Raw genomic sequence first — 24259 nt, forward strand, 5'->3', positions numbered from 1 at the left:
TGAACATGAAGCACTCTGTAAAAAAAAAAAAAAAAACCTGCACCTGGCTTTGAAAGACAAGAAAAATTCTACTGCGGTTGATTTAATTCATGCTACACAAACATGTCTGATAAAAAAGATAAAAGCTTCAGTCTCTATCATTTCTGCACCAGTCTTTTCATTTCCACAGTTGTTTACCTTTCCATGAGGCAGCTGTTTTTCAGGGTAACATGACACTAAAAGCATACATACAGCCATTAACAGACCAGGAAATCAATGTTATTCAATATCTGATCTGATTTTAGAATAACTCGAAGAGCTTTACCTTCAGTCTTTCTCTGAACAAACTGTTCAGGAACATATCCAATATCCAAATCTGGGGAAGGATGGCTATGTTTTTTCTTGATATTATCAAATCCATGATTAGAGCCAAAACTCTGTAATGAAAGGGGGCGGTAATACACCAAAGTGATGTATGCCGACCGCCGTAAAACTAAAGAAGAAGAAGGCACCTCCTTCTTTTTCATTGTCCAATCAGATGCGAGGAAGCAGTTTACTTCCTGTTTAGCTCTGTCTTCTCGTTGCTGCAGCTCAACTGACTTGCAGCCATGGTAAACACTTTTAATTACCGTATTATTTAGCGGAATTTTGCGTATCTACAAGTCATTTATTTATAGGAAAATTATTCGGACTTTATAAACCCCTAAGTCAGTTATTTACTTTAATAATACCGTTGTATGATTTGGCTGTAGGTAGCTAGCAGGCTAAGCTAGTCAGTGAATCTGAATGATGGAGAAATACTGAAGAATAAAAGCTAGGGTTACGTGGTTTAAGGATTTTGTCACTTTGTAGTTAATGTTTATCGTATAACTTCTTGTCTGTTGTAGCGGTTCCGTTTCTGTGGGGATCTGGACTGCCCTGATTGGGTACTTGCCGAAATAAGCACATTAGCCAAGATTGTGAGTACTATATTCAGTATTTATAAAGGAAATACTAGGCATTTGTGTGTTTTAATGTCAGTCTTAACTGTGTGTTTGTCTTCCTTACTAATGCAACAGTCAAGTGTGAAAATGAAACTCCTCTGTGCTCAAGTGCTGAAGGATTTGCTGGGAGAGGGCATAGATGTAAGTGTATCCACACAATCATTTATGACATTAAATATGAAGTTAAATGTCATCAAATTAAACACACAGTTCACACACTGTTTAATGCTGCCTTTTGTCCATTTTTCAGTATGACAAGATTACAAAGCTAACTGCAGATGCAAAGTTTGGTAAGTTTTGTTTTTACTATTACTGGTAAAAAAAAAAAAAAGAAGCAGCACCAAAGTATAATTACCCCTTACAAATAAAGAGCTTCTATTAAAATATTTAACACCGATTGAGTATTTACCAATAATATATAGAGAGCAGTGACAACTCTTTTTAATTTAGTCTTAGTCTTTAGACTAGAACACCTCTCAGTTTTACTCACATATTTGTCACTTCTACCATTTATAGTTTTAGTTGATGAAAATTAAAAATCACTTCAGTCCATAAAAACTCCTTAAGTCAAAACATTTTTCTCTGCCTAAGTGGTGCAATTCATAGCTGTGTCTTTCATGCACCATTCAAAGCCTGGTATCCCTGCTTTCTACAGATGAAAGGAGCTACGGTTTTACCCTATCTAACAGTTTATGCTCTCTCACATCGGGCATTTTGAATGTCAAAAAACTAAAATACATTTTAGTCTGCTTGATAAATACTACACCTACTCTTCCTCAGAATTTTGTCATCAGAGATCTATTTATAGCTAGTCTTAGTCTTGTCTACTTTGCTTTTATGTGTAAACCCAAAATCTAAAGTGGAACGAGTGGCTAAAGCTCTCAAGTAAATCTCTAGAAGTAAGTAGTATTAGCAGAGTATTAAGGAGATTTAAGGAACCATAGATTAAGTGTATATTTGCAAATATTTATTCACTTTATGTTTTAATGCATTTAAATTTTACATAATTCAACACACATGCCTTTTCCCCTGTCATTGCTGCTTTGAACATCTTGTTATGTATGACACGCACTCATCATATTAATCCCTATTGCAGAGAGTGGAGACATCAAAGCTAGTGTGGCAGTACTCAGCTTCATTTTGTCTAGTGCTGCTAAGCATGATGTTGACAGTGAATCTCTGTCAAGTGAACTGCAGCAGCTTGGTCTGCCTAAAGGTGAGTCCAGCTGTTCATTTGTGGTATTACATGATATTTATGGTGCATAATCTAAAGCTGGTTATTAAAGCAGAAAAAAATTGGGGGGGGGGGGCATCAGGTGAGGGATTTTTAATGGCTTAATATTTATGGCACTCCGACAAATTTATATTTTACTGTGGCGTGTTGTTCTTAGAATATAAAGACTGTGATAGGCAAGGACAAAGGATGAATCACACCATGGACAATTTACTCATTTTTCAGATTCAGTTCTCAGATCAAAGGCTGTTGTGTTACAACAACTTACAGAGTTGTTTTATTTTCTGTTATGTAACTGAAGTGTAGTTTCATGAAACTAAATAGTCCTCAGCTGACACATGAAGGAGATACAGTACATTCACAGTGTGCGGCTGGAACAGAGCTTCTGGGTAGGGTGCATTGCAACCTTGGTGAATAAATAGAATAGTAAATAGTTTATTCAATCACGCAATAAAAAGTTGACAGTACCACCCATTCTTACAAGTCCAAATTTCAATATCTGGTATGACCTCCATTTGCTCACACCAAATCGGCCACTCTCCGAGGCATAGATGTTATGAGGCCATTAATCTGTCTCTGTGGGATCGCCTGCCATTCCTCCTGAAGAGCTGTACGTGCCTACAAGTTTTTAGTCAACAATTTATCCCAATATTTCACTCACCTACCCAGTTTATACACCTGTGAGTACAACTCATGAATTGGTCTGTGGTTGAGAAAAGGCACAATCCGTCATGCAGAACAAAGGTATATTGTGTCTGAGAAGTTGTTTGAAGCATCTGAGTACATCTCACGACAATTCTAGGAAATTTTACAATGTGCATTTTTAAAGTTACTTAGTGTATTTTTCTTTTTATTCTAACATTGTAAGACATCCAGGCTATTAAACAAAGTTGGACTTGTGCTCATAGTTTGTGAAAACAATAAGATATAATGACTAAACAAAACACATTTCTCCTTATAGAACACACAACAGGGCTTTGCAAGTCATATGAAGATAAGCACTCTGCCCTGCAAGAGAAGCTACGAGAGACAAGCCTGAGATGTAAGTTCTTCTGTCTGTCTTGCACTTTTCAAAGAGGAAGCCAAATATAATTGCTGACTGACTGTTGACTCAGTACTGCTGTCTGCTATGTAATGAAATTCAGTGGGACGACTGGAAGCTGTCTCCTGGCGTGTGGACTACACACTGAGCTCAAGTGAACTGAGGGAGGTGAATGCACCAATGATCCAGCTTAAATTGCAGGCACAAGGAGCTGAGTCAGACTCCACAGAGACGACTGTTGTTTCTGTTTCTGCTGATAAGTTCAGGGTACTTCTTGCAGGTTAGATCTTTAGCTTGCCATTTTTTCTCAGATAATCTTCCATTTCTGAAAAGTTTTTAAAATCTGAATCATTTTTTGATCAATATCTTCCTTTTGTGTTTTTGCAGAGCTCAAACAAGCCCAGGCTATGATGAATGCACTACAGTGAAGAATGGACAAGTCAGACCAATGACAAATGGTCTCATAGGCTCACAGAAGTGCCATTCTTATAATTTTAAAGTGAATATTTTGTATGAAATAAGTCATTTCAAAAATGGCATGATTGTCTCATTCCATTTCGGGTGAAGTAATACTGAATTGTATTTTTTTCAACACACTTGAAAGTGGAAAAGTTTCTTGACTAGCTGATTTGTCAAAGAAACAAGAAAATCAATGGACCATTTTGTACAGTATTGTAAATTAATTCACACATTTCTGTTTAAATAAATTTTACAGTTTATGTATTACCTTCATGTGCTCATGAATAAGTTAATTAAAAAAGTTACACACTGGTATGTGAATCCTTGTTAGTGCCTACATATCCCAGCATGCAATGGGCTGGTCCATTAGCTTCATGGAATGTGGAAAATATTTCAGCTAATGTTGTGTTTGTCACTCACGTTAGTGGTTTCTACAGTAGGTTTGCTAGAAAAAGATTCTTAGCACTAGGTTTTTCCAAAGCTATAGGTAAATTGACAAGAAATCGTCGTCTTAAAGGAAGAGATGAGAATTAGCTCAATGTTAATAGCGAGCGTTAGGGTAGCAAATATCGCGAGATTTGCGAGCGAATCTGATGTTGCACAAGTTGTTTGGTAACATGCATGTTGTAAAACACTTTGGTTGGTGCCATACCTACCTGTTCATCGTGGCAGCCCCGTAGAAAGCAAAGAAATCTCAAGACATTCGAGTAGTTTCCAGCGGTGGACTCTTATTTCCTGGATTCGGTACGTTGTTTTCCTCTGCAGCTGAATGGAAACATAAATATCTAATTTTCTCCGGAGTGCATTCAGCAGAGTGCCTATCAATACCTGCTGCAACCCGTGCAATGGAAAAAACGTAAAGACAAGGCTACAACAACACCAATTCAGAGTGTGTTTATAGGTGTAAAGCTGTTTTCATCGGGTAGTCCGTGTCAAAGCATTAATGTGCTTCATGGTGTCTCAGTGTGAGTTATGTTGCACGTCTTACTATTGGGGAAATGCATCTCACCCAGGTGTTTGAAGCACGTAGGCCAGAATTTTAGAATTAATGAGATTATCCAACACAAACTCCAATTATTTTCGATGTTTAGCAATGCAATCAACATCCAAATTGGATTATACTCTATGTAGGTCTCATTGCTCTTTTAAAACCTCTTCACCTTTAGAGAAATGCAGTTCCAGGGGAGAAAATGTGAGCCTGCATTGATGATGTTAGACAAAATATCATCAGTCGTTATCACGCTGCAACTTAATAAGCCAAAGGTTTTTAATTTTCAGGCTACCACACAAAAACACTCAACCCCTGGCGTCCTTAGATGGCCCTGGATGTTTTATCCTGCTATTTAATCTTTTCTCAGCTACTTAACTCTTCTTTCTGCAGTAAAGCTTCATTTGTGCCAACAAGATGCCTGAGGGACCAGAGCTCCACCTGGCCAGCCTTTATGTTAACAAAATGTGCGAGGGAGTGGTGTTTACTGGAGCGGTCAGAAAATCTGAAGTCAGCAAGAGTCCTGATGTGCCCTTCAACTGTGACGCCTATCGCATTACAGCCACATCCAGAGGGAAGGAAGTGAAGCTCACACTGACACCCATAAAGAGTGATGAGCCGAAGCAAAAACTAAAGGCAGGGCTGGCTGACCAGCCCTTTGACATTGTCTTTCGCTTTGGGATGTCAGGTTTTTTCCGCCTCACCACAGAGGATGAAGTTCCCAAACATTCTCATCTGCGTTTCTATACCAAAGAAAAGCCCTGCAGGGTGCTGAGCTTCGTAGATGTACGCAGGTTTGGCAGCTGGCAGCCCAATGGGACATGGCAGCCTGGTAGAGGGCCCTGCATTATGTTTGAGTACAGAAGCTTCAGGTTAGTAATGTTTGGAGTGTCACCTACATAAACAAATAATAACTGCCACACTGACATGTTGATTAATTTTCAGGGAGAATGTCTTGTCACACCTGTCTGATCATGCTTTTGACCGACCCATCTGTGAAGCTTTGCTCAATCAGAAGTACTTCAATGGCATCGGGAACTACCTGAGGGCTGAAATCCTTTTCAGGTGATACACATGCACAAACGTCAGTACTCCAACAACACAGTCATCTATGTTTGGTTCCATTATCACCAGAAAATTCACAGTTAAGCCAAGTTGGTCTAATCTGACCTTAAGTTGAAACAATGGCAATTATATCACATACAGCATATTAAGAATAGGGCAGAAAAACACCAGCAGTGCATTTCTGAAAGTATTCAGACTCCCCTTTGTCAGTTCTGTTATATTGCAGCCTGATGCTACAATCATTTACTTTCTTTTTTCCCTCGTTGATCTACACTCAATACCCCAAATAACAATGAAATAACAGGATTTTAGATTTTTTTGCTAATTTATTTGAAAGAACAAACTGAAAATCACACAAATATTCAGACCCTTTACTCAGGACTTAGTTGAAGTGCCTTTGGCAGCAACCACAGCCTCAAGTCTTTTGAATGTGATGCAACAAGCTTCGCACACCTGGATTGGGGGATTTTCTGCAATTCTTTATTGCCAGTCCTCTCAGGCGGGGTCAGGTTGGATAGGACTGTTAATGGACAGCCATTTTCAGTTCTCTCCAGAAATGTTTGATAGGGTTCAAGTCAGGGCTCTGACTGGGCCACTCTAGGTCATTCACAGAATTGTCCCTAAGCCACTCCTGTTTTGTCTTGGCTGTATTCTTAGGGTCATTGACATGTTAGAAGGTGACCCTTTGGCCCAGGCCGAGCTCCTGAGCACTGTGAAACAGGTTTTCATTTAGGATAGCTCTGCACTTTATTCCATTCAGCTTTCCCTCAACCCCGACCAGTATCCCAGTCCCTGCTGTGGAAAGACACCCCCACAGCATGATGCTGACACCACTATGCATCAGTGGTGGGATGGTATTGGGCAGGTGATGAGTGGGGCCTGATTTCCTCCAGACATAACCTTTAGAATTGAGGCCAAACAGTTTTTGGGCAACTGGACTGGTAATAAATTCTTGGAAGACGTTTCACCTCTTCTCCCAAAGGCTTCTTCAGTTCTAATTGCAATTTTTTCCCCTCAATATTGTGATTTGTAATGCAATTATGTCTCAAGTTCCTCATTTTTGTGTTTTCTATTATAAAGAAGCAATAAATAACTGTAGATCATAACCAACACAATGTAAGATTAAACAAGGGCTGATACATTTTGAAAAAAAAGATCAAATTGCGATGATTTTGACTTGTATTGCAAATTGGATATGAATTGTTGTTTTAAAAGGAGTGATTTATCTCATTCATAAGAAACAAGTACAAAAATGAAGAAAGTACACTTTTTTGTCAACTATTCTAAAAAATTGGCACCTTAGTAATTGCGTGGTATGTAATGCATGATGTCTCCGCTGCAAAAAAAGTTTTAAACTGGTAATTTGACACAAATTTCAAGTTAAGGAAATAATGCATCTTCTACGATATATGGTATATGCATATACCATACCATTCTTATCTAAGCAACAATAACACTATAAATCCATTTTTACGTCAGTATATTGTTCTTTTTACAAAATGTGACCATATTTTCTTAAAATGGTAAGAGTCTTTTTTGAGGTGTTAAAAATCTGAATGGGCTTATTCAACTAAACACTTTGGCTGGGAATGTTAGACTTCATAGCTGTGCTTTGATCTGCACAAAAGGAGAAAGAAACTGAGGAAAACTTCAAAGGAAAAAATTACTTGCTTGGATATTTTTCAGCACTTAAAGGAGGCAAATTTTTGCAAGGATGTTGACACCAATGCCACTCATCCAACACACATGCTCATATTGATAACTCCCATCTAGGGAGGGCCTATTAACTGGACTGTTTAGACCTGATCAGTGATTTTGCAGTAATTTATATGTCACAATATTGGATTAATACAAGACTATCAAATGGCCTTAAAAAGATAAAGTAGAGGATTAATTTATCTAAACCTTTTCAACATCCATCCAACATTATCCTGTTTTCCTTCTTTTTTCACCATCATTCATGTCACTCAAGCATCCATGGTTAGTGCTTAGGTGGTGATGATGTGAGTTACAATATCTCATACATTAGAAGGACTAAATAATCTCTATTTGTCTCTCAGTGTTTTTTTTTTTTTTGTTTCGGTTAAATCTGTATATAGAGAGAACAGTGACATTTTTCATGGTTAAAATTATCACCACCATAAAGCACCAGCACTGATAGATGTCAAGGTCTATTTCCCGTAGATACCAAATGAATAGTTTCTTTCAAATCATGGTTTCTTACTTCCGTGGGGAGACTTGGTGATTCAAACCCACTTCTAAAACAAAGGAGCCTTATTGTTTTAAAACAGAAAGAGCCTCATGTTGTGTATCTTTTTATAGGCTGAACATCCCGCCCTTTGTGTCCGCCCGGACTGTGCTGGAAGGCCTTGAGTCAGATGATTTCTGTGAAAACGACAAGCCTGTGAAAAGTGAGAACTCGAACAAAAAGGTGAAAGAACTCAAAGAAAGGCACTTTTTTTTTTTTAACAGCCAGGCACTGAGCTCTGACCACTTTTCATGTTCTGACATTGCTTCTCTTTATTCCTTGGAGCAGAAGACAGACAGAGCTACAAAGAAAAAGGTGAAAGAGGAGACAGGCGACCTGCTGAGGCTGTGTCATACAGTTCCTCTGGAGGTTGTGAACCTGGGTGGGTCATTGTGTTTTTACTGCCTTGTCAAGCAGAAACTTACTTACATCATCAACTTCAGTTTCAGTTAGAGCCTTCTTTCCTTCAAAAGTTAAACAATTGAATTAAATCAAAGGTCCCCTGTTGTGACACAATTATTTAGGTGGAAAAGGCTACGATCCTGAGAAGGCGGACTACTCTGGCTTTGAGGCATGGCTGCAGTGTTACTATGTGGATGGAATGAAATCCATCCGGGACCACAATGGCAGAACTATGTGGTTCAAAGTGAGTTGGATACAACCTATATTTAAAGACTTTTAGCAGGATTTATTGGTTGCTGTAAGTAAGGAGTTCGCCCTTCTGCTTTAGCTCAATGAGCCAATAAAGAGAGAGGTATTGAGGTTAGGTAAGGCTTCTTCTCTACTGGTCTTAAGATTGAATTCAATTATGATTATCTTTTCAGTGATTTGATTCTGTATTACAATGGATGGCATTAAAGTGCTTCAGAGGTTAGTGTTAACCTAAATGTCTTTAGCCAAAATAAATATATTAAAATGGGAAGCTGCAGCATTAAAATCTATAAGCAACATCAGTATGCAGTAATCAACTATGCTCTGTCACTGCATCAATACAGAGCCCTCCACTTGTGCATCATAATGCAAAGAATATCAACACCTCTATTGATAAGAGAGATTTTTATCTAAAATCTTAGTCACATGTTTCTGTACTGATATTGGTGCTCTATTTTCAGGGAGATCCTGGACCCATGGCACCAAAAGGTAAGCAGCAAAATGAATACATGAAAAAGAATTTCATGCAAGTTGTAAAGGAGGAAAATACTAAATGCATCTGAATGCAACCAGTCTGATGTCCCCTTTTTCTCTCCCTGCAGATGCAAAGTCACCCAAGAAAAAAAGTAAAGCAAAGAAAGAAGACGACCATGATTATACAGCAAAGAAAAAGGTATAAACACAACCAGATTTTCTCAAATACTGAATTCAAAGATAAACTCTGAATACCAGTTTGATTTCATTAGGTGACCAAGAAAGGCCCCACAAAGAGAGCAGCTATCAAACAGGAAACTGCAACCAAAACCCCAAAGAAAGAAAAGGATGCAGAGATGGAAGCCGGATACAAGAGAAGAAAGACTGGAAAAAAGGGAGAAGAAAAATCTCCACTGCTTGGAAAGACTTCAGTGGCACAGAAGAGGAAGGCCAGCAGTGCAGAGCCAATAATCTCAGGTGCAGGTGCTGCATAGTCTCTCAATAATAAACCACCCTTTTATACTAGGGATTTTTCTAATTTAGGTTCTGAGAAGCAAGTAAGAAAAATTATGTTGTCTACTTTCTAAGTCTTAGAGGTTTAGTATTTCTCCATGTGGTTTGACTTAAGAGCAGGTGAACACGTTTTTTAGCAAGGATTGTTAGTAATTTCTTAAACTCTTTATTATATGAAAAGATGGAAATTTGATTGATAAAAACAAAAACTTTTGCATGTTTCTTGGTCAACCTGTGAAAAAGTGACAAGAAGTATGTGTTAAAAAAAGGTCATTCCAAGAAAATCTCCTTAAATCTTAAACAATCGGTCAAAAAAAAAAAAAGGTTTATACTTTTTTCCCAAGGAACAATTTTCAGGATGTATTTTGTTATTTTAAAACTTACTTTGGCCTCAATAGGCAAAAACAAAGACGCACATCTTGTGCTTGAGATAAGTGCAAGCATTCACCTTTCCTTCCAGGTGAGTTCTCCTGGTATTTCTTAATGCATCGGATGGATTTGCCCATTTCTATGTTTCTCACTGGATGTGTGAAAAACAAATCCATTTGGCATGTCTGGTTATCGAAATGCAATTTTTGTAGCACTTATTTGATTGAGTTAAAATACACAAAATGTACCATTGGTACATGGCTCTCAAACAGAAAAATGAATTCATGCACTGATTAAAAAAAAAAAACACAAGATATGTGCAAAGAAGAGTTTGGTATGCATTTCCACGAGTACAAAAGGATTAATATATTTAACACGTTTTCAGTAAAGGTTTAAAACTTTTAGGAAGACTTGTTAAATTTTTTTCCAGTTAATAAGGTTATATTTCTGCTGATCAGTACATGAAGTTTCAAGAGAAGAAATTCAAGGCTGTTAAACGATTAACACTTTGTAATGGTGATTCTTTTCAGAATTTTGAGTTCATCATAATTAATCGTCTTTGTTTGTCCCTTTTTGTAATACCAGTATTTTGCATTTAAAACAACTTTTGTTTCTTTTTGGGTTGTTGTACTGGCTTAAACTAAAGATCATTGGCTTCCTTTTTGGATACACACCTGTTTTTATTTTGAAAAATTATAGGAACCTTCAGTTGGATCAAAGATTGTGAAATGAACTTGACCACAGAAAAAGGAACTTTTGGACTGAAAATGAATGAGGGGAACAGTAATATTTGGTGCAGATGACTTTAAATTAATCAATGCAAGAATTATGGACCTGCCAGCCCAAGAGAAAACCATTTAGATCAGACTTAAAAAATGGATCACTTCAGTGTAGTTTGCCCCTCGGTGCTTCTGTACCTGTGTAGGAAATGTTACTCCATTGTTAAACTCATTTCTGTTTTTGTTGCAGGTACGCAAACTCGCAGTGGGAGAGTGACCAGACAAAGTAGCAAGTAAAACTCTAAGGGATAAACCACTACAAACTGACAGTTTTTTAAAGATTTTGTACATTGTACGTAAATATTTTTTAAATAAAATACGCTTTTACAAAAATGTGCAAGATTTTATTGATTTGATTCATTGATTTCAATATTAAATGAAAAATTGCTCGAGCACTGAATGAAACTGCAAAAAAAAAAAAAAATGCGTTGTACGTTGTACAATGACAATAAAAATGATTGTGATTCTGATTGATGCAAAGTTCCACGCACATTAGTGTGATTTATTCAATCTTAATTTGATCCCATTTTACAAGTACCATTGTCAGTCTCAAAAGTACAGCACAAGATATGCTCTCCTAATGATCTATAGTTAAGACACAATTTACAAGATTAGGAGAAGAGACAAAATCTGAAATGGGCTGAAGGTGAGGTTGATTCCCTCTGATGTAATAGTTAATAGCCGAGTGGTGTCTGGTCTCTCCAACAGATCACAACTGTAAAAGAAAGTACAAAAAATGTTTCTTGGAAAAAAATGCCGCATATATATTATGCCAGAAAGCAGTAAATACTATATAAGGAGATAAATACTCACTGCCAAGCTTGTTGGACTGGAAGTGTCGTGTGAAGAGTTGCTGTTACGTGACTCCCATGTGATTCATAGAGACGCACTACAAGTGCCCTCTTCCTGTCCTCAGCCTATCATTGTAAATAAAGTAAACATCCATTAAAAGTCTGAGTGCTCGAAGTCGAGCTAGTTCATGCACTGTGATAAAAGGTTCACCTGTTTAATGGTCTCCAGGATCACCGCTGTAGTGCTGACGGAAAAGGCACTCCAGGGCTCGGTGTCAGGAGCGCACTGGATCGACCTCAGAGGGAAGTTAAGGTTGTAGGCGCTCTGGATGACGGAGGCATCTTGAAATGATCCTTTACCAAAAATACAGATACATTAAAGCACAAGCTCAGGGGTCAGAGCTTAAAGGGGAATAAGAACATTTTATTTTGCTACCTGAGTGTGGCATGATGGCGTAGGTGAAATGATGAGTCCCCATGTCAGCGTTGGCATCAGGAGCCTTTGGTGCTCTCAGTCTTAATACACACAAAACTCCTATTAGATGTACTGATCATTGACATTTAGGTTGATTCAACTGAACTGTTTAAAACATGGTGATCTATTGAATCGAGGAGAACATGCATCCATACTTAGTTCAATTCACTTTCCCATAGTAACAGGATAATTCTTGGGGTATTAAGAAAATTACTGGAATGAAATTGTTATCACAGGATAAAACTGTAAAATAAAATGTATGAATGCATGTCTTCATAGAGCTCCTGTAGTAATCAGAGCATGAGGAACCTTACAGAGACAGAGTCATCGTGTTCTTGTGGACTGAGTAGCCGTATTTGCAGTCATTCAGCAGTGCAACTCCAAAGTTGTGCTCTGACAAATCTGCCCATTTGTGACCCCAAACCTGCGAGGAAAAACATAAAAATCAGTGTAGAAAAAAGCTTTTCAATATTACAGCATAACTAATACCAGATGTCCTACATCTGGACTGTCAGTGAAAGAGAAGGACTTATGGTGAGGTTTTTAATGAGTTAAACAAGAAGCAGCTTAGACCCCTCAGGAACCATCCTCAGGTACAAGAACTTTTGGTGGTCCTTGACCAGTTTCAACCACAAGAACATGGTCTAAATAATCAACCAGGGGCACTGTAATACTGGAAAACAGGTCCTGCTTTTAGAGTATCTGACAGTGCAGGGTAAGGCTGCCCATAAAGGGGGAAAAGGGAAAGCTTTCTTGGGCCCAGCCACATTGGGGTCTCATAAAGGTTGGCCAAAAATTAATCCATCCTAAATCATATCGACAATATTTTTTATTTAATATAAAAAAAATTATTACTTATTAAAGCAACAAAAATGCAGTTTTTTTCTTTATTTCGTCAAAAAATGTACTGTTTCCCAATTCAGTAATTTCTGTGGCCAGGTCTGGTGCAGAGACATACTGTTGGTGCTTGAAGCACTTCACATTCCTAACATCTCAAATATGTGCATCTTTGAGAAGAATCATTCACAAGGGCTGCTCGATAATGGACAAAAATGATTATCATGATTATATTAATTGATATCGATATCATGATTATCAAACATGATTACTCCCTGATTTTACATCTACATCTAATGCATTTATTGAATTTTAACTTTAAGAGCACATTGAAAACAAGCAATACATGAACATAAATAAGTGAAAATATTGCTTTTAATATAAAAATTACCATAATGATCAAATAAGAATAAATTGACCATGTTTTTAAGTATAAGTGGTATACTCGAACAGAGTATACCACCTCTGCAACAATACAGAGGCTATAGTCCCCAACGCAGTGGTTGCAAGAGCAGGAGCTAGTCTCAGCGCACTTTTAGTGCATGCCGTCCCCAATACTCTTTCCCAATGTTTCTTGTCTTTCTTCAGCTATCAAATAAAAAAAACAAAAAAGGCAAAATGCCCAAAAATAATCTTTTTGGATTAATTGCCCAGCACTACCCTACATTCTCAAAAACAACTTTGTCCACATGAAAGCACAAAACACATTTTCATGTGCTGCAAAGAGCATGTCATGTCAGCTGAAGTCTGTCCTCTACTGTGCAGATAAAGCTGCAACTTTGAAAGTTTCCCACAAACCCAAACCGCCAGCATTGGTGGCAGGGATTGTGTCTTTAGAGTGCTGTATGAAACAGCAGTGACTTCTGTAGTCCAGTCAGTCATTTTTGCTCATCAGCAACTGGGTGTGTATATGAAAGCATGTGAAAAGTTCAGTCAGCAACGTTATCATCAGCACAAATTTGACTGTGTCTGTAGTGACATGGAAATGTAATTGGGAATGTTGCGCACCAGAGGAGAAATGTCAAACAGTGTGACTTTACAAACACAAAATTCCATTTCCCTGTTAATGCTGTTAATTGAATATCTAAACTTCTTCAGCCTGAGAAGACTTTTCCAAAGCTGCTTTTTCAGTGATCTGAGAAGCCACCTGCTTGAGTAGAAAGGCCACAGAAAATGCACGGAAAACCTCCATTTCCTAAAATATCTGCCTATGTGCAGACCAGGCCTGATTTCCCTGATCTTCTGATGCCTTTACATCTTGTAGCAAACATTAAGGAGTAGGCTTGAGAAACCTTTTAACCACTTGAGAAGTTGCCTCTTCGATTATAATTCCTTGATGCTGTAGTTGAAATGCACCATGAGAAGTGATTAAAAGGGTCTTACCTCAAATCTGGCCCAGTCCCATGAGGTGTTTCTGTGTGTGGGTCTTTGCAGATGGCCAAACTGGATCTCAAAAGTGGCATTGGGACTGTGTACTCGTACAGGGAATTCCACCTTGAGAAACTTGTGTGACTCAGCCCATTTCACCTGAAATTAGAGGATGCAACACAGAGGATTATTGATGCATGTTGAAGCATTCTTAAACCACTGGTTCAGGGATTTTTAGAGATATACCTCAGTGTTGAACTTAATGTAAGGACACATGGCATCCATGATGATCTCCTGCGTGATGGTGCTTTTATCACTGATCCGGAGGCTGAAGCTGACCCTGCCTTGCAGCGGGTCGGAGGACGCCACGTGAACAGGCTGCACCAACTCCAGCACTGGCTTCCTATGCGGTCAGTTTAGCAGATTTTAGGTCTTCACATTCAATAACATAAAATACCTGCCAAAAAAGCAAATACTGCAAAATTTTTTAGCTCTGAAAAGATGGTTTCACCTTGTCTGCAGGTGGTAGTCCATGACATCCCAAGCATCCCAGTATAGAGGGACATCATCAAACATGACAAACTGGTTCCCCTGAAATTCTTCAGAGAGAGCTTCCCTGCAACCAGCAGAGCAGTGACACAGACAAGAACTTACAAATGTTAGTACATCGGCGGAAACAAACATAAGCTCACATGGTCCTACAGTACCTGTTCACACTGATCAAACACAGTGATGCCAGAGTGCCGTCTTTGTTTATGACTGTCCGTAAAATCCCATTCTCCATGACGACAGTACCGTCACCCTGCATGATTACACAACGTCTCTGTTAGCTGAATTAAATGACATCTTCACTAATTGAATTTAATGCTCACGGGATGCCGTACACACTTGAACAGTGACAGAAACTGGAGCCACAGGCAGAGTGTCTTTGACCAGAGACAAACCGATGCTGGGGACTTTGACCAGGGCTGCAGAAAAACAAAATACACCATAGAACATATGCAGCTGTAGTGCACTAGAAAAGACAATCAGTACTGTAATAAATATCTACCATACCCAGTCTAGGTGTATCAGCACCATCTTGGACCTGCAGGACTTCATGGCGCTCCCATGGCAGGGAGTTGAAAACCCCAGCAGAGTCTCCTTTAGAGCCCAGGACTCCAAAGGCATCATGCAGCAGTGAAGCACCACCACAACTAATATCTACAACAGAGGAATAATTGTTTTTATTTTTAAAACAACAAATCAATACGAGTCTGACTTCAATGGATGGTAAATGGAAAATGTACCTTCATAATACCTGACTGCATCCTCCACAGCCAGCTCAATACAGCTGCCGGGAATCACATCATGGAACTGGTTCAGGAGAAGCAGCCTGGAGGGAAAAATCAAACCATTTTCAACCTGTAACAATAAATGACTGCTTATTTATTCAGTCTCATCACTGAACTATAAAATGATTTTCTGAACCTCCAGAGCTCCTGAAGTTTTTCCACAGGATAAGAAAATGACCCGTCTTGACACGACGCCAGGCTGCAGGCTATCTCTACATCATGGAGCAGTGTCTCACACTGACGATTCCCTTTTTTAATCTGGAAGAATTTATACAGCAATCTTTCAAAGTGTTTTCACAAAATACATCCAAAAAAAGTATTTAACACACATTGATTTTTTTGCACAAATTATCTCTTACTATGTTTCATTTAACAGATTTCATATCAAATGTCTGCAAAAGTACCCCCCACCCCCTTTTTTGTTAATAAAGTTGTACTTTACAAGACTGTATTACTTGTGTTGTGACTGGTTATTCTTACACAAAGATACAAAAGGGTCAAATTTGAAGCAAGATCTGTCAGAGGGGTAAAACTATAAAGTTCTGATAAACACTTAAAAACATTGTTCACTTAAATCTAAGTTTGTTGCTGTCTGATTTAGGATTTAAGGAGTCAAATCTGATTGGTCAGATTTTGCCTGTAGTCGACTGTCTTTTATTATAATTGAAACATCATTTGCAACATGAGATGAGTTAAACTTTTCACAGAATTTAACATTCTGTCCTCTATACTTGGAATAACAATTTATTCTACGATGGGACTTAATCCATCCTTCTTTGACTCATTAATTCTGCATGAAATTGTCATTATGACACTGCACAAGCCTATTTACCTTATAAAAGGGCCATAGCCTTATGATCTTCACAAGCTTGGATTTTATATCTGTTATTTTTTGGCATTTTTAACTTTTCAAATTGTTAACATATTTGTGAAGACTTTTGTCTTAAAATTATGAGCTATTTAGAAAGAGATTTAAAGGTCAGAATTTCAACACTAAGGCTCTCATTTATACAAAGATAGGTATCGGTGATGATTAATTACAGATTGGCAGCTGAATGAGGCTCTTCTAAAAAAATAGTCAAATACTGGACTGTTAGGGGTTACCCCTACTCATTACAATTATTTTCTTTTAAAAGAGTGCTATTCAAACATTAAAATAATACATGAGAATTAGGATTTTTTAAAGATTTGGACTTGTGGTTATGTCTTGTTCTGTTTAAACTTTTGAGAACTTCTGTTTTTTCTGATAAAAGGTTTGAAAACCTTTTTTGTATAACTTCAAAACTCAGCCTCCAAAATGTTACCTAACAGAATATGTCCCCTAAAAGGGGTGGGTTTACATAGCTGAAGCTTTAGACTTTACGTTTCCAGGCAGTTTAATTCCTACATGTATTTATTTGTAATTTACATACAATTTCAGTTTTTTTCCTTTTTGTGGTTGAAAGAAATTGTCAACAGGGGAGCAAAGTAACTAATTACAATTACCCAAATAACTGTATTTGAGTGTTTTTTGAGTACATTTGGAAATTAGTCCTTCAACTCAAGTTTTAAAGAGTAACTGTACTTTTCCTTGAGCACAATATTCCTGTAATTTTTCCACCTCTGTTGACTACACAGTAGCACGTAGAGAGAGAACGATTCCACACATCACATCACATCCCAAAACATCAGTAGTACACAGCAAAAACTGCTGAGTGTTGATATCTTCGTGTTTACACATTTCAGCTGATTTTAACTCTCAAAGTGTAATTTTAATACCATTCTGAGTTCAATGGCCTTCAGTTTTTGGCAGTGTTGATCCATCAGTGTCATTTCAACTTTGTAGAGTCAATTAATACAAGCTGTGCCCACTGTTATCTCAAATCTAGGGGGATGTGTGGGTGAAGCTCCCACTCATGCCCTTGGGCAGAGTAGATATGTTTGGATGATACCTGTGCAGGTTCTTTTGCTCATGTTTCTGGATTGTTGTATATACTTCATGCTGTACGTTCTTGTTCTGTCAGTTTTGTATGCTCGGATTCTTTCGCTGCTCTCAGATATTAGGCCAGATTTCCACTAAAAATGCTGACTTTGTAGTGTGTTTTCCTCCACCTGTGCCTGTGTGGTGTAGGTGCCATTGTGCAGCTCCAGGAAAAGCTCTCCGGTCCAGGTGCAGAGCAGATCCGAGTCAGCCCAGAGCTGGGAAAAAAGCTTGTGTGGGCTAGACGTCTGAACCCTGAGAAACACAGGAATCAGAGCTGGAAGTGACCACTGACGTCTTTGGTTACACCTCTCTTATTCATTCTGACTAAAACGTGACTGTATTGACCAGTATTGTAAAAGAAACAATGACGAAATCAGTGGGAATCACTCATATCCGTGTGTATTTAACAAGCTTTGAGGAAACTGTTGTCTACATGCTGACACACCCCAATGAAAATCTAAAAAATCCCAGGGTGCAGGAAGAGTGAATATAAATGCCATTACTGATTTAATTGTGTTTCTGCATCAGTTTGGGCTTGGTTGCTGTAAGTAACAAATGCTGAGCTAAAGCATGGGACAGGAACTGACTTGGGAAGTCCATCTGTGTCCCGGACCCGCTGCAGTCTGTCCAGCATGAGCTGTGTGGGCCCCCCACCACCATCACCAAACCCAAATAGCACTGCGCTGTGGTTGGCTCTCCCTTTGTCTTTGTTGTTTTTCACAGTTTTCACCAGCTGAAGATACAGGAAAACCACGAATGAAACCTTGGTCAGGAGAATAAACATTCATCCTGCAGACTCCACATTCACCAAGTGTGGAAAAAAAACCAAACTCACATCTTCAATCTTTCCCTTCATCTCGTAGGAATTTCCAGGTGGGAAGTGAGTTAAAACCTTGGAGCCGTCAAGACCCTCCCAGAAAAATGTGTTGTGCTTTAGGAGAGAGAAATCAAAAATGAAAGTTAACATGCCTCCTCTTTGTTTTTTCCTCTAAACTGTTTGGTTAGAGTGCTCACAGGGAAGGTGTTGACCAGGTTCCAGCTGAGCTTCTGTGTAAGGAAATTGGAAATACCGCAGCCCTGCATTATTTGAGGAAGCTGGGCTGAGTAGCCAAATGTGTCTGGAAGCCAGAACTAAAAAAACCCACAAAGGATTCTGGTATTAGTTATCTGTGATAAAGTAACCACACATGTAAAGCACTACAGAGAGCAACAGATAATGTGTCTTTAACATCCCTACCTCTTTGCAAAGGATCCCAAACTCCTGGTTAAAGAAGCGCTGGCCCTCCAGGAACTGCCGAACCATGGACTCACCTGAAGGCAGGTTACCATCCTGAAAAACAAATTCTAAATGAGCAAAATTTGGCTGAAAATATCATGAAATTACTACGACTAAAGGCCCAAAGATTTTTTGGTTAGGAAAATTTCTAACAAAGTTTAAATTCTAAGTAATTACAGTGCCTATAAAAAGTATTTACCCGGGGCACAGGTGGCCTAGTGGTTTAAGGCGTGCCCCATGTACGTGGGGCAGCCCGGGTTCGAAGCCAGCTCATGGCCCTTTCCCGCATGTCTCTCCCCTGCTCTCGCGTGATTTGACAACTTTATTTTATTTAACCCATCTTCTTGGTAGCAAAAACTGATTAGTTAAGAGTTCTGAGTCAAAAATATACAATCCCCTCACAACCTATCAAAATTTCTTTTAAAGCTATGTTCAGCTGACAAGTCCAGATAAACACCTTATTTCAAGACATGAAAGAAACAAAGAAGGCATGCATTGCCAGAGATATGTAAAACAGTGGATAATACTGGAGCAGAATTTTCTTGTTTAGTGCCTTATATGAAGTATACTACCTAAATTAGCATGTAGATCTCATTTCAAGGCACCAAGTGAGTAAATTTTGCTTATCCCATTGGCAGGTTTCATACCTTTTTTAACTTATGATAAGCCTTATTTTGTGTTTTGTTTATATTAACTTGCATCAGATGAGTGGTTTTACAGACATGTAATGAGGTATTTTTGATTAGCTTTGATTTTACAATAAAATAAAACTTTCAAGATTAAGTTCACAATTTGCAAGTTTAGTCTCACCATTTCCACCCACGTCCCTCCGACTGGAATAAACTGTCCTTTCTTGACATAAAGCTGAATCTGTGTGAAGAGTCCAGGGTACCAGCTCTTCACCCACTGGAACTGCTGAGCCTGGATGGATGAAAAAGTAACCATTTTGGCTCAAATTTTAAGAACTTCTTAGGCTCATACAGAGCTTCAATCAAAGAGAAATTACCTGAGAGCAAGTGAAGACAAAGTCTGGGTTCTTCTCCATCAAACGAATCACTGTCACCCAGCTTCGGCCACATTTGCGAATGGTCTCTTCATAGGGCCAAAGCCAAGCTGTAGACAGTCATTAATATTACCATGCAATGCTTATAACATTCATTAAAGATGCTCAAACAGAGGGGCTGGGAAAATTTGTGAGATTATGTGTGAATTTTGTTTGTTTTGCACTTCAATAACAGAGCAGATTACTATCATTTTGTTGTATTTTGCATAGGTATTGTTTTACTACTTCATCAATACCACTTTTATTGGAATAAAAATAAATGCTTTCAACTTCTTTTTCAGCTCTTTGAGGTGATTAAAATAAATGGAGCTGTACCTGAGTCTATGTGGCAGTGACCCATGGCGTGTGTAGTGTGCTGGCTCTCTCCATTTCTCTGGCTGAAGAAGTTGTGAGCCAGTTTGTGAGCTTTAGGAAAAGTGCTGGGATCAGCGGAATCACAGAGGTTCACCATCTCATTGACAGTGAAGAGCGCCTGGTAGCCACGTTGCTCCCCCTCACCAAGTTCCTTTGAGGAAAAAAATATTTCAAAGAGGTAAATGTTTTTATTCAGCTTCTGCTCAAGTAAAGACATGTAGTAGCATGTTGTTTTGGTGTAATTGTACCTTTACAATGTCAACCAGCATTTCAAAATCTGTCAGCAGCTCCTGTACATCCCTGTTAAAAACCACCAGCTCAGCTTTCTGTACAGAAAACATCCGGTTTGGATCTGGTGCTGCAATAAAGGTCCCCTTACCAGCACCAAAAAGACTGTTACAGGCCACCTCTATATAAAGGGTGAGGCTGCAGGACAAAAAAAGATTTTAGCTGAGTCCAAGCTGGTTACAGAAGAAGCTTTTAACTTTTAGTGAACTAACCTGTGTGGCTCATCTTCCTTCAAACTATCAGACAGGATGTAGCTCGTCTTTTCTCCCTCTTTAGTCAGGCCCTAAAATGTAAGAAGTATAGATATAATCTCTTCTCTATAATCTAGTCCATCTTGCATTATACTCCTGCTGGATTACCTGAACGGGCTGCCCATCTCTCCAAACCATTCCTTCTCCATCACTTTCCCACAGAAGGTGAACCTCTTTCTCTCTCCATGACTCAGGGATTTTCAGGGTCACTTTGAACCAGCAGGTCCACCACCTTCAACAAGCAACACAAGCTTGGGTTGTAGCCAAGACCAGAGAGCAACAAAAGATCTGAGTGTGATAAAATAGATGATAAAGAAATAAACTTACGTGGGTCCAAAGGTATCACCCACTTTATAGGGTGCAAAGATCTGCTGGGAAGCTTCAGTGAATGTGATTCGCTTAGAAGACAGGAAGGAGGCGATGGACTCCAACGGGCAAGAGTCTCCATAGAGTCTGGAGTAAAAAATATTCAATATTCAGAGTGTCATATTAGGGAAAATCAGTCATCACACTTAAGTCAATGTGGACTCTGAGAGGTTCATCTTATGTTAAGTAAGACCTTGAGTTCAGTTGAAATTACAACCTCAAATCTTAAATAGTTACGTGTCTCTAAAACACTGTGATTATTTTCAAAACATTGAAACCTAGTAGTAATATTTCATTAAAGATGGCACAATGCCAGCAGATAAAGTGAAAATGTTCATTGTTTTTGTAAAAAAAAAAAAAAAAAAAAAAAAAAAAAGCTCATTTCGAATATTATGCCAGCAAAATTTAACTAAAATAGCTTGAACAGTGGCAACAAAACATTGAAATCGCTGTGAAACTGGAGGAAAAGCTCACAGATTCAATTGGCAATAATTTAGGGACATTACAGAGAAGCTGTCTATCTGAATAGAGAGGGGTTCACCACTCTGGGACAGGATGGAAAATACAGCAACTATACAAGTAAGATGTATTTTACCTAAAAAATGCAATTACATCTAGCAATTTCCAATCTATTGCTGCCTCATTTCCCAACCTTTTGAGGTGATGCTGGCATCAAATTTAAATTGTGGATATAATAATTTAACAGGTAGCATTATTGCAGTTTCTACATTTGATGTGTTTTCTTTGCACCTTTTTGCAACTTAATACAGGGATTAAATTATTTAAAAATTCTAATTCTTAAACTCTGCAGTGATACTTGTGTGAATTATAAAAGTGCGACTTCCTTTTTAACAGAATCCCATTAGCAATGCAGATGAAAAAAATACGGACACCAGGCGATTTCATTCATAAATCTCAAAGCATTTTTGCAAACTAAACTTAATCTACTGGTCTGTGTGTCACTTTTAATTATTACCTTTAATTGCAGATATTTGTCAAACATTGATTTATGCAGAAACTCTCAGTATAAACTAACTCCAGTGTGGTGTGCAGCACTTCCACTTCAATCAGAGTAATAGATAAAGCCTTACCGTCCTCTCAGGTTACAGTCGGTGAAGTAAATATCAGAGATGAATTTCTCTGCTCTCTCGAGGAGAGTGCGTCTGTTTTTCAGCACAGGTTGATGATACATGACGAAAACGACACACAAACACCTACAGGTTTTGTCACAGCATTGAGAAACTCAAATAATGGTTAACATACAAACAACCCGGAAGTAAAATGCTCTGTTGTTGTACTTTCATTGCGCAACCACTAGAGGGCGGGCCTGATCAACGACTGACAGCTAAGGACGGCACAATGGGAACAACGAAACTCTGACTCAGGGGTCAAAAAGTGCATGTGAACTGTGTCTCAAAGGAATCAAGTATTAAAGGTTTTTGAATATATTGTCAGTATCATTTATATACTTTATGCACCATAAAATAATTAACATTCCATTTTACACAATCTGGCCGTATGAAATGCTGAATGATTTATTGAATAAAGCTAGGTCTAATGCTTAGTAAAAGAGTCTGTTATAACACAGAACAATAGCATGCTTGCTGGGGATAGAATAAACTATTAATGTTTGTGTCTGAGAAAAATTGTTGGAACAGGCAAGGAGCAAGGGAACCCCTCATAACCAATGCATTTACAACGTTCTCATTCTTTTGGTTGAAAACATGACTGAACTATGTCAATTGATATGACTTCATAGGCTGTAAGTTTCTGTACTTTTTGATACCATAAAACATTAAAATAATGATGTTATCATTCTGAAGCATGTGGTTTGAGAGTATAGAAGATTTTGACAATCTCAACTTGGAAATGTAGCCAATGTTTTTGTATAATTTAGGAAAAGGTTCTTTAGTGCCATTGTATTTAGAAACACAATGAAACATTATTTGCAGCATTTCTGAAGTGAATGGTTAAAATGCCATGCAGAACAGATTTAGGGGGGAAAATATGTATGTATACATATACACATGTGAACGAACATATACCAGGGGTCATCAGCTACATTGTACAAGGGCCAGGTTTGGGTCCTTGATAGTTGCATTGGGGGCCAGACTTTCAGATAAACTTGAATTAAGAGACATTTTTGTCTAATTAACATACTTGAAAAAATATTTTATTTTATCTCAAATGTATGCCTTTTTTAGCCTCTAAAAGTAAGATCAATCCTTATACCCTAGCCAGACACAAGGGGGTGATTGAGATATTGTAGCTGAATGTATCGAAGCTGTTATGTTCTCTGTTACTGAGTTCAATGCTAATATGGTGTGCCCTGATAGGAGAAAACCCAGTGCAAGAAAAAGGTCTTTAATTTTGATTCTCGGGCAGGAAACAGCTTGAGGTCGAAAGAAAATCCTAGTTTTAATCTAGAATGAACTTTCCATTGGGGGCCAGATGAGAAGAAAGGGGGGGGGGGCTGATGTGGCCCTTGGGCCACCAGTTGATGATCGCTGACATATACTGTATATGCAAACACTGGTTTTTGTTTGATGCATTTTTTTTGCTGTCCTGTCGTGTTTTTCAGCTGTTGCTGATTTGTGAAACGTATAAAGTCTTTATGGGGAAATAAAATCAAATGTAATAAACAAAACAAAAAATATCAAAATCCTGAAAAAGAAAAAGAAGACACATTAATTAAAAACACATATTTATTTTTAATCCAGAGACAGCAGTTATGTACACTTACTATACACATTTAACGACTAAAACACATTTTACACACAAATAAATTACATTAAAAATTACAAAAATAGCTACTTTTAAACACAGTTATTGTCCCTTTTTTCAAAGTGTGTCAACATCATAAAGAGGCCACAAGCAGCAATGACTTGGTGAAATAAGGAGGACTGAATCGGTATCATGGAAGGGGGTATGTCGTGCTGTAACACTTTATTGTGGACAGAGAGACCTCTTGCTTCTCTTTACCTCATCATTTCCTCATTTTAAACAGATCGCTTTTTTAAACAGAACTAAGTGTCTAAAGTCTGAGGTTCTACATCCTAAACATGCAAGTACAGTACACTAAACCTAAACTCAGGAGCATGAGAAATGA

General features: G+C 38.2%; 3 protein-coding genes across 4 annotated transcripts; 2 read left to right on the forward strand and 1 right to left on the reverse strand.

Moving 5' to 3' along the window:
- Window positions 1-520: 520 nt before the first annotated feature.
- commd4 (COMM domain containing 4) lies at window positions 521-4004 on the forward strand. The gene is made up of 8 exons (XM_041796044.1): window positions 521-590; window positions 867-938; window positions 1038-1103; window positions 1213-1252; window positions 2059-2178; window positions 3158-3238; window positions 3342-3518; window positions 3626-4004. The coding sequence occupies exons 1-8, from the start codon at window positions 588-590 to the stop codon at window positions 3664-3666; spliced, it is 600 nt and encodes a 199-aa protein (XP_041651978.1). The 5' UTR covers window positions 521-587; the 3' UTR covers window positions 3667-4004.
- A 282-nt stretch (window positions 4005-4286) lies between these two features.
- neil1 (nei-like DNA glycosylase 1) lies at window positions 4287-11119 on the forward strand. 2 transcript variants are annotated; one of them, XM_041795890.1, is made up of 10 exons: window positions 4287-4441; window positions 5079-5557; window positions 5631-5750; window positions 8073-8181; window positions 8287-8380; window positions 8523-8644; window positions 9111-9138; window positions 9252-9322; window positions 9396-9606; window positions 10975-11119. In XM_041795890.1, the coding sequence occupies exons 2-10, from the start codon at window positions 5103-5105 to the stop codon at window positions 11019-11021; spliced, it is 1257 nt and encodes a 418-aa protein (XP_041651824.1). In that variant the 5' UTR covers window positions 4287-4441; window positions 5079-5102; the 3' UTR covers window positions 11022-11119. The 2 variants fall into 2 exon arrangements, with proteins under 2 accessions (XP_041651824.1, XP_041651825.1); XM_041795891.1 differs by having other exon boundaries at window positions 9396-9600.
- Window positions 11120-11254: 135 nt separating this feature from the next.
- Window positions 11255-22403, reverse strand: man2c1 (mannosidase, alpha, class 2C, member 1). Its single transcript, XM_041795889.1, has 26 exons — window positions 22242-22403; window positions 21112-21237; window positions 20893-21016; window positions 20746-20816; window positions 20494-20671; window positions 20207-20396; window positions 19835-19941; window positions 19639-19749; window positions 18790-18882; window positions 18567-18683; window positions 18388-18483; window positions 18140-18285; window positions 17681-17804; window positions 15726-15847; window positions 15545-15630; window positions 15312-15458; window positions 15144-15223; window positions 14963-15057; window positions 14767-14871; window positions 14502-14658; window positions 14271-14414; window positions 12365-12474; window positions 12012-12091; window positions 11787-11929; window positions 11598-11701; window positions 11255-11499 (listed from the first exon to the last, which is right to left on the reverse strand). The coding sequence occupies exons 1-26, from the start codon at window positions 22340-22342 to the stop codon at window positions 11388-11390; spliced, it is 3069 nt and encodes a 1022-aa protein (XP_041651823.1). The 5' UTR covers window positions 22343-22403; the 3' UTR covers window positions 11255-11387.
- Window positions 22404-24259: the final 1856 nt, after the last annotated feature.

The sequence above is a fragment of the Cheilinus undulatus genome, linkage group 9 (assembly GCF_018320785.1).
Source record: "Cheilinus undulatus linkage group 9, ASM1832078v1, whole genome shotgun sequence".
NCBI lineage: Eukaryota > Metazoa > Chordata > Actinopteri > Labriformes > Labridae > Cheilinus > Cheilinus undulatus.